The sequence below is a fragment of the Octopus bimaculoides genome, chromosome 2 (genome assembly GCF_001194135.2).
Source record: "Octopus bimaculoides isolate UCB-OBI-ISO-001 chromosome 2, ASM119413v2, whole genome shotgun sequence".
In the NCBI taxonomy this organism is placed as follows: Eukaryota; Metazoa; Mollusca; class Cephalopoda; order Octopoda; family Octopodidae; genus Octopus; species Octopus bimaculoides.
Genome location: NC_068982.1, coordinates 38,268,248 through 38,278,103, shown reverse-complemented (window position 1 = coordinate 38,278,103; position 9,856 = coordinate 38,268,248). Strand labels below are relative to the sequence as shown.

Below are 9,856 nucleotides of genomic sequence, written 5' to 3'. Positions count from 1 at the left end.
TATATATATATATATATATATATATATATATATATATATATATATGCATATACATATATATAATGTTTCTGATAAACATTTTAATTCAAAAAGACAATACATTAATGATTTAAGTTTTGGGAGAATGCATGCGTAACTTTGTAAAGGAGAATATAGGTTAAGATTGCATGTTAATAACCACAACATATTTACTAACATTAAATAGAATAAATTAACCCCATCGGGCCAATAGAGAACACAAACAGAAAAGTCAAGTTTGAATGACTGACAAACAAAAGTTAGTGTTTACACAAAGATGTCAATGAACGCGTCTTTATATGTGTGTGCATCAGCTCAAAGAGAAATTGGAGTGTAAGTTTGTATAAAGTATGTTCTTTGCCATTGCCAGTCAACATGCAAGTCATGCAAGCAAAAATAAGTTTCTGATACCATATGAATGAGAGAGAGGAAGAAAGAGAGAGTGAGAGAGAGAGAGAGAGAGAGAGAGAGAGAGAGAGAGAGAGAGAGAGAGAGAGAGAGAGAGAGAGAGAGAGACGAGTGTATGACAATAGTCTTTTAACAGCATTGTAGTGAGGCATATAGCTCTGCTGCAACTATTACAATCTCTATATAAAATGAGAAATCCATACTATTGAGAACAAACAATGAATTTCAGGTACTTGTATAATACTTGTCTGAAAAAAAGCAAACTTAAGAAAACTATTACTAGCATGTGGTTAAAAGACTCATCATAGTTTATTACAGTTTCTAATATGTATTATACATACTATATTCCTTAGCAAAGTACACATACATATTCACATCACAAACAATATTTAATACTGTAGACAGGGATATAATATATGAATATGATTGCTAAGTAGAACAATTCAGAGCAAAAAGAAACTAAAGAAAATAAACATGTGAGAAATGTGAAAGGACTCACCTCAGAGGATGGTTTTCAGTTACTGCTTCAAATGCATCATTGATGGACATAAAATTGTAGTTAGGGGAAGATGGTATACAAGTAGTGGATCTATAATCTGTTAGCAGAGTTGAAATACCAGAGCATTCAAGAAGGTAGGGTCGTACAATAAGAGTATTTGGAATGTGCTGACATGATTAAGAATTGGTCAGATGATACAATGAGCTTTGATACAATGATGGTTATTAAAAAAGGTTGGGTTTTAAAAGTATAATCTGAAAGAAGAGGCTATTTAAAATTTGTACACTTTCCAAAGCATGAGAGTAATGTGGTTGTTTAGCTTGAGTAACTGTAAGTCAAAATCTAAAGAAAAATCTTGAGTGGGAAAGGAATTATAGAGGTGGAAATGAGATTCTTGTGCACAGTAGTTGGTATGAGGTTTGATTACGGTGACAAGAGAAGAGACATGTCTGTGGAGTGGAGGTAATTATACAATTTGATAATCTAGAGCAGGATTTCTCAACCATTTTTTATCTATGGACCCCTTTCATTACTATTTTATTCTGGTGGAACCTCGTAACCATTTCATGTTTAAAAACTAGTTTTATAGAAACTTCTTTCAAAATTCCTATTTTGTTTTTCACACATTAGCTTGTGTAGGTTGAACTAAGTAAAATGTTAGAGAAAGAAATTTAGCTGTTTCTTGCGATACATACCAATATACATCTAAAGCAAAATTCTTTCAAGGGCCCTTAAAATATTATTGTGGGTCCCCAATTTACTATTTTGTTGCATGGACCCTCAAAAATCTTATATGAACACTCAGGGGCCATGTGGACCCTGATTTAGAACCATTGGTCAAGAGAAACAAATGCTATTGTAGTGCAGTAACAAAAGTAGATGGAGGAAGTAGTGAATTTGTGGAATAACAGTTGAAGTTTGTGAGTGAGAGAATTTTTGACAATCTACCAGGTGATGTTCATTTGGGTGTAATCTAGGATGTTTATGTAAGGAGAAGCAATATCATCCCATATATGGGAACAGAATTCTATTTTATGTTTCATTTGGGTTTTAGAGGCCAGCAAATTTTTAGAGCTGAAATATTTCCTGCTCCTGAAGAAAAAGGACAGTCTTTAGATTATAATTCTTGCTATTCTGTGAACAGGAACTAAGCAAAAGTGACTTTCAGAAATTATGAGAGCGATATTTGTTGCAACTTTGAGGGTTTTAATTGCTTATTGTCCAAAAGAGTGTGAGGTACAAGATTGTTTCCTTGACATATGTAGTGAATGTATCTTTGTGAAGTTAAAAGAAAAAAGATTGCCATGTCTCCATTGGTGAATGTTTTGGATAGGGTCACTATTCATTTTATGCTTATACTAGCTAATGCAAATAGTTTAGAATGGCAAACTTTCTTACCAATAGTGTTAATATATAGTGACCAAGAAGAGTTATACACATTGAGTGACCAAGGTCAATAATTTTAGAGAAAAGTGAGACAGATGATATATAATGGAAAACATGAAACAGTCAAATAGTTGATGGTGACTGGAGGAGTTTAAAGAGCTGTGTAGACAGCGAATAACCATAGAGAATAGGGGAAGAGAGACCTTGTACCAGTAACTGGAAGTCCAACTGAGAAGCAAATGATAGGGAGAAGGGATTCTATATACACTACATGCAGGCACTATGTTTCAGAGAAAAGTTGGCATATAAAGTATAGCCTGGACAGCAGAGATGAGTCAAAGATAAAAATTAGAAAGGAGATAAAAATCAATACCATTTCGTCGTCGTCGTCGTCGTCGTCGTCGTTTAACGTCCGCTTTCCATGCTAGCATGGGTTGGACGATTTGACTGAGGACTGGTGAAACCAGATGGCTACACCAGGCTCCAATCTGATTTGGCAGAGTTTCTACAGCTGGATGCCCTTCCTAATGCCAACCACTCAGAGAGTGTAGTGGGTGCTTTTACATGTCACCCGCACGAAGGCCAGTCAGGCGGTACTGGCAACGGCCACGCTCATCTCGCTCGAAAAACCTCAAGTAAATTTCAATTTTAGTTGATTACAACTGCTAAAACAATTATTTTATCAAATCAATAAGTCAATGTCAAACTATTTTCAGAGATTGTCAAGCTGACAAAGTTTTTAAGCTGTGACTTGCAGTTAAGCCATCTGGTAGCTTTGATATATAATACACTTTTAAACATTAACATAATAATGTTTATCTGATTTGAATAGTTTTCTTTACAGTGTTGAATCAATTTCTTTCTCCCTTGTAGTTCAATACTGAAATATCAAACAATGCCACACATGTTTTCAACAATGATTTCTACTTTTCTTCTTAATAACATTACTTTTGTATCAGCAGCCAATGGGAAGTGGTGTTGGAGTATTGGATAGATTGGTTTGCAGTATTCATTACAGATTTCTTTACTGTGAATTCAAATCCTGCTGCGATCAACTTAGCCTTTCATCTTTTCAGGGTCAATAAGTAAAGTATTATTCCTGCACTGGGGCCATTTCTTTTACTGTTTCTTTTTCTCTGTCCACCTTTCGCTCTTCTGAAAGAAATTAGCTGTGGCCAGACCTAGAGAGCTCTTAAAATACGCAAGGCATGCCATATATCTCAATAGGACCCACTATGATTCCTTCAAAGAGTTAAGGTCTCCGGGAAAAAATTTTACTATTATTTATTTTCAAAGGCCTCACAGGCATTACTGTATGATTAAGAAACTTGCTTTACATCCATGTAATTTTTAGGTTGAGTCCCACTACATGGCATCTTGAGCAAGTATCTTCACTTATAACCATGAACTGTCTAATGCCTTGAGAGTGAATTTGATAGATAGAAACTGTGTGGAAGCCCATCGTTTATGTGTGTGTGTGTGTGTGTGTGTGTGTGTGTTAGTATTTATTCCCTACTCTCATTGTTTGACAACTGGTGTTGGTTTGTTTATAGCTCCATAACTTAGCAGTTTGGCAAAAGAGACCAATAGAACAAGTAACAGACTTTAAAAATATGTACTGGGGTCAATTTGTTGGACTAAATCCTTCAAGGTGGTGTTCCATCATAGCCAAAGTCCAATGACTGGAACAAGAAAAAGATAAAAGATAGGAATGTCTAATATAGCTCAAGATTCTTAAACCCATTATATATTTGTGTGTTTTACCTGTTAACCTTTTACCTGTCCAAAACATTTTGATAAATTTGTTATAAATATCCATGCTTGTTTTCAGACTTTTAGTTAGCCTTTGTGTCATACCTTCTGTGTAATATAAGGATTTCCTTTCATAAGTCCTGATTTACTGTTGTGGTTGAAAAATCAATGAAAATGTGTACGCCGGGGACATCATCATTATCATTGTTTAACGTCCACTTTTCATGCTGGCATGGGTTGGACAGTTTGACAAGAGCTGGCCAGGCAGAAGACTGTACCAGGCTTCTGTGTCTGTTTTGGCAGGGTTTTTTTTTTACTGCTGGATATCCTTCCTAATACCAACCACCTTACAGAGTGGACCAAGTGCTTTTTTTTATGTGGCACCAGCACAGGTGAGGTCAGTTTTGGCATGATTTTTACAGCTGGATGCCCTTTCAAATGCCAACCACTTCACAGGGTGAACTGGATGCTTTTACATGGCACCAGCACTGGCAGGGTCACCAAGTAACTTGCAAGACAAGGAATTTTGAGAGGGGAGGGGGCATTGGCAAAGGGGATCTTGTACCAGATGATGAAAGGTTAGATGATGAAAGGTTAGATGATGAAAGGTTAGATGATGAAAGGTTAGAGTGTCTTGTATATTACTTGTGTTACACAGGACAGGAAAAAGGTTAATACTCTCAAATTTTAACATACAGCAATGCCTTCTAGACCCAACAAAGAAAACTTTTCTAACCCTACCAACTATTGACCTTATTTCCAGCTTCATCAAAGTAATGGAAATGATTGTAAATGGCCACCTTTTTATCAATTTGGTCATCTTTCCCTTCACAGCAACTTCAAGTATAATTTGTACAGAGCCTAAATACTGGAGACTATCTTGTATGTCATTCACTATGGGATCTTCCCTGTAAAAACATGACTGAAAATAAAGTCTTTGCTCTTTACTCCATCAAAGACTTCACAGATCAAAAGCCTGCTATTAGTTTATTCCATTAAGGTATGTGTTGACTGTATGTTCCCCAAGTTTCATTCTGTCATCTTCAGGATTTGATTATTTCTTCTGCTCTTTTCTTATTAACAGGCTACAAGGTGTTACATCTAATCAGATGCACATGCACGTGCACACGTGCACACACACACACACACACACACACACACACACACACACACACAAACACACTCTTTCTAACATAAGCTTCATTTCACACACATGCATTTGTTCACTCACTCACTCACTCACTCACACACACACACACACACACACACACACTTACATGTACCTGTAGATGATGCACAATCCTCTCTCACCTTCTGTTCTCAAACTGTATTCTCATATATCTCTTGACAGGCATCTTTTCACAAATAATTAAAACATATTCCACCATGGCACATAACAATTTACCTACTTAAAAAACACCAAACCACAGACATATGATATATGAAGAAAACACTACATTTTCTCAAACCAGTAAAGGGTAGGAGCTTCTAAATGTTTGCTCAGCTTACTAAAAGTAGCAGCCAATCTCCTTCAAATAACTCTCTACAGTCTTACCAAGGAAGGAGACATGGGATGAAGTATTCCAGATTATATTGTTCCAAGGAAAGCAAAACAAGATAGTTATAACTTATGAAAATGCTTTGGACAGGCAAAGGTTAACTGATAAAATACACAAACATATAATATTAATTGATAGCAAGGACACAGTATTTTGTTTGCAACCATAGTATAGCACCGAGTGTATTCAAAGTTTACAAGTTAATATTGTACTGCACTCAGAGTTCAGATCCTGCTTAGGTCAATAGTTGTTTACATTAACCCCCAATGCTCAATTTGTACATATTTTATTAATCCTGAAAGGATGAAGAGCAAAGTTGACCTTGGTGGAATTCAAACTCAGCACACAAAGCCAGAAGAAATGCAGCTGAGCATTTTGTCCAGCTTTACTAACTACTCTGCCAGCTCCACACTGATAACAATTAAAAATAATATAAAAGATATCCATTTGTTACATCTCTGTTTAATCATCACACTTTCTATAGTAATCCATTAAGTTCATAACTTAGTCCTTGCTCCAAAGTTTTAAATACCCCTCGAATTCCCTCAATGCTTATATTTCCCTATTGCAAACTAATCCCAACATTTCAAACAATAATTGTATTTACCAAATACAATTGGCCTTCTTCTCATGTCAAAATGGACATACATGGAAAAATGAAATTGTGAAAATAATGAAATTTCTCATGGAACATTTGTAATATAATTGGAGAAATATTCTAATTATGTATTTTGCAAGAGTAGAAATCTGTTAATTTATTCTGTTATTTATTATTTTTGCTTATTTATTTATTTATTTATTCATTTGTCTTTCATTTTATTTATTTATTGGTTTGTTCATTTTGAAATAACATGTCATTACTTATTTTTCTCTGGTTTCAGGCCAAACAAATGCATTATTCTTGTCTGTGCTGTACTGTAAATGAATCTGAACATCCAACTGAAGAAAACAGCTATGATAAAGTAATGCATATTTAATATAAATTTGATGGATGTTTCTGCCAAGTTACTAAATATATTTATAATAGTTATTACTCTATTCTTTCAGCTACGAGTAAATTTTGTTGAAATTATGGGTTTTGTTAGTTTTGATGGTGTTAAATTCATTCTATAAATTTACTGCTGACATGATTGGAATTATGATTGTTTTTATAGCTGAGTAAATACTAGCACAGACATAGAAAACCTATGGTATTCAGGCCACATGTGGCTTCTGAAGATGTTTTGTATGACACATGTAATGTCATGATTTTATGTATGTATATATGTGGACTAGTAGTTAGGATGTTGTATTCATAATTGTAAGATCATGATCTTCATTCCTTGTCCAGCAGTGCATTGTGTTCTTGAGTAAAACATTTTATTTCCCATTCCTCAGTCCACTTGACTGTAAATGAGTTCTAGCAATAGCTTGGGAAGTCAACACAGTGAGGGACCAGTATTCCATTCAGCAGATAATGTTGTAATCTCAGTCATCTATACACCATGGATTCTAGGGTAAGCTCCAGCTCACAAAGTCCTAAGGCTCATAAAAGAAAAAATAACACACACACACACACACACACACACACACACACACATATATTCATATACAGATACATATATGAAGATATATATAGACACACACAAATACACATACATACTTTACTACATACGTACGTACGTACATACATACATACATACATACATACATACATACATACATACATACATACATACAACTAATAGTGAGGGATTATCAATCCAGATAAAATACCTCATAAGTGCTCTGTTGGTACACCAGGCTAACAATATTGTTTAGATTAGTGAAGGACTCCAAGTATTCTTATGACAGGGTCCAAGGTTATGGTTCATCACAATTCTATATTGTAAATCCATGGTTGGACTCCAGACAAACTGGTTTTTACAGTGATATATAAGACAAGTATTGATAATGGGTATAGACATTGGAAGCAACTGATCAATAGACTGACTGAGTAAACTTATTAGTAACGTACTTATAATGGCTACTGGAAACAGCTGTAAGCCAAATTTACTCTAAAAAGGAAAAACATGTAATGATTATTATCTACAACTTGTCATACATATATATATATATATATATATATATATTATTATTATTATTATTATTATTATTATTATTATTATCATTATTACATTAAGGGTTGCTACTTTAAGTAAAGCATCACACTTATTACATTAAGGGCTGCTATTCTAAGTAAAAGCCACATGCTTAGTATTAATTTTGTTCCTTGAGTGATTTTACATACTGGCTACTTGATAAAATCTTATATAGATTTTATCCTTATATTTAAGTGGTTGGCGTTAGGAAGGGCATCCAGCTGTAGAAACTCTGCCAAATTAGATTGGAGCCTGGTGTTGCCATCCGGTTTCACCAGTCCTCAGTCAAATCGTCCAACCCATGCTAGCATGGAAAGCGGACGTTAAACGATGATGATGATGATATATATATATATACACATATATATATATCATCATCATCATCATCATGATAATTTAATGTCCATTGTCCATGTTAGCATGGATTGGACAGTCTGACTAGGCCTGGTATGCTGGAAGGATGCACCAGACTCCAGTCTGATTTGGCATGGTTTTCTACGGCTGGATGCCCTTCCTAATGCCAACCACTCTGAGAGTGTAACAGGTGCTTTTATGTGTCACTGACATGGGTGTCATTTGCAATTAATCCCAAAAAACAAAACAAAAAACACAAGAAATAACAATGCAAGGACATGGTCCATGCAAAGTATTAAAAGATGCTCAGGGAAGGAAAGAAAGGGTGTTTTACGTTTTGAGCAAAGCTCTTCTTCAGAAGCATGAGACAGGAAAGTCCAAGAGAAAAGGAAGACAGAGGAAAAAAATTGCCAACAATCCACACTTGTCAAAACAATCATCATACAAAATCAAGAGTTATACCAATTCCATCTGTTCACTTAATTGATTATTTTCTCAACTAATATTATGGAATTCCTGAAGTAGATCCAAAGGAAATATATCCCAACTGTAGATGACATCAGGCAATCCAAACTGTGCCAGTGCTTTACTCAACACATCAGCACACTATTTGATTTTTACTCATTAATCCAAAATATTACATATATATATGCATCTATGTGTGAAAAAGACTCGTTTCTAAATCTGTTTTATATATTTTACAGGACAAACTGTACAATAGAGGAATAATTCAAACAGTAAAATGTTCAAACCCAAATATGAATCATGCAAGAGATTCTAATTCTTCAGTGCATCTAATCTCCTCAGAAAAACGTAAGTTCCTTTTTTAATCCTGCCGTTATATTTTTTATATTTTGTCTTCTGCTAATTAAAACGATCATGCTATTTTAAACAAAAACTTGTTAGGGCTGAAACAATGTAAAATGTGAACTACAAAAGCAAAGACAGGACAACAGTTGAAGTTATACCTTGTATTTCTCCATGCTACTCCTATTATACACCCTCATTAGATGTAGTATAATGTAGTTCATTTTAGTATTGCTATGATTCAAAAGTTTTGCAATATTTTGGTATCTTATTTGCTTTATTCAAGTTACAACAAAAGCAGCCTAGCACTCATGTTGCAGTCTGAAGCCACCTTTCTGTCAGTTCTTTGATTCCACACAGAAGCTTCCACCTTCTCTTGCTTTAAGCATTGCAAGTGCAGGAAGTGAGCCATGGATTAGAACAAGTAATAATTAGAAGGAACTAGGGCCACACTGTATGCTGGGTGTGGCATTAGTTCAATTCCCTCAGATTCCTGGAGTCTATCCTGGATTGTTTGAGCAGTATGAGGTTTTGCACTGTCTTGCTGCAGAAGAGCTCACTTTCCTTTAACTAATGCTGGATAATTTTGCTGCACAGTGCCATACATCCACTCCAGCTGTCCAGAGTACAGATTGGCATTGAAAGGAAAGAAAACGATCAATAAATACTTGTCATTACATTTTTAATCAACCAAATATGAACCATTTTGTTGCACAATGAGTCTTCAACTTCCCTTTAATTTGAAAATACCCTCTTCCCAGAATTGAGGTGGTTTCATGGCAAAGAATTCATCAAGGTATCTTTTTACGTCATCCAAAGAATTGAAATTTTCACCATTAAGACTATTCTGCAGAGACCTGAATAAGTGGAAATCTAAAGGAGCAATATCTGGTGAATATGGAGGGTGGGGTAACACATCCCAGCCGAGCTGCAAAAATTTTTGTCTGGTTCCC

General features: G+C 35.0%; 1 protein-coding gene across 2 annotated transcripts in view; it reads left to right on the top strand.

Moving 5' to 3' along the window:
- LOC106873452 (uncharacterized) overlaps positions 1-9,856 on the top strand; it is a 179,865-nt gene that overhangs the window by 20,677 nt on the left and 149,332 nt on the right. For both annotated transcript variants that reach the window (XR_008266727.1, XM_014920810.2), the window contains exons 5-6: positions 6,504-6,584; positions 8,801-8,909. Coding sequence is in view for 1 of the 2 variants with exons in the window: in XM_014920810.2 (XP_014776296.1) it covers positions 6,504-6,584; positions 8,801-8,909 (190 nt within the window). In the remaining variant the exon portion in view is untranslated. The remainder of the gene's footprint in view (positions 1-6,503; positions 6,585-8,800; positions 8,910-9,856) is intronic.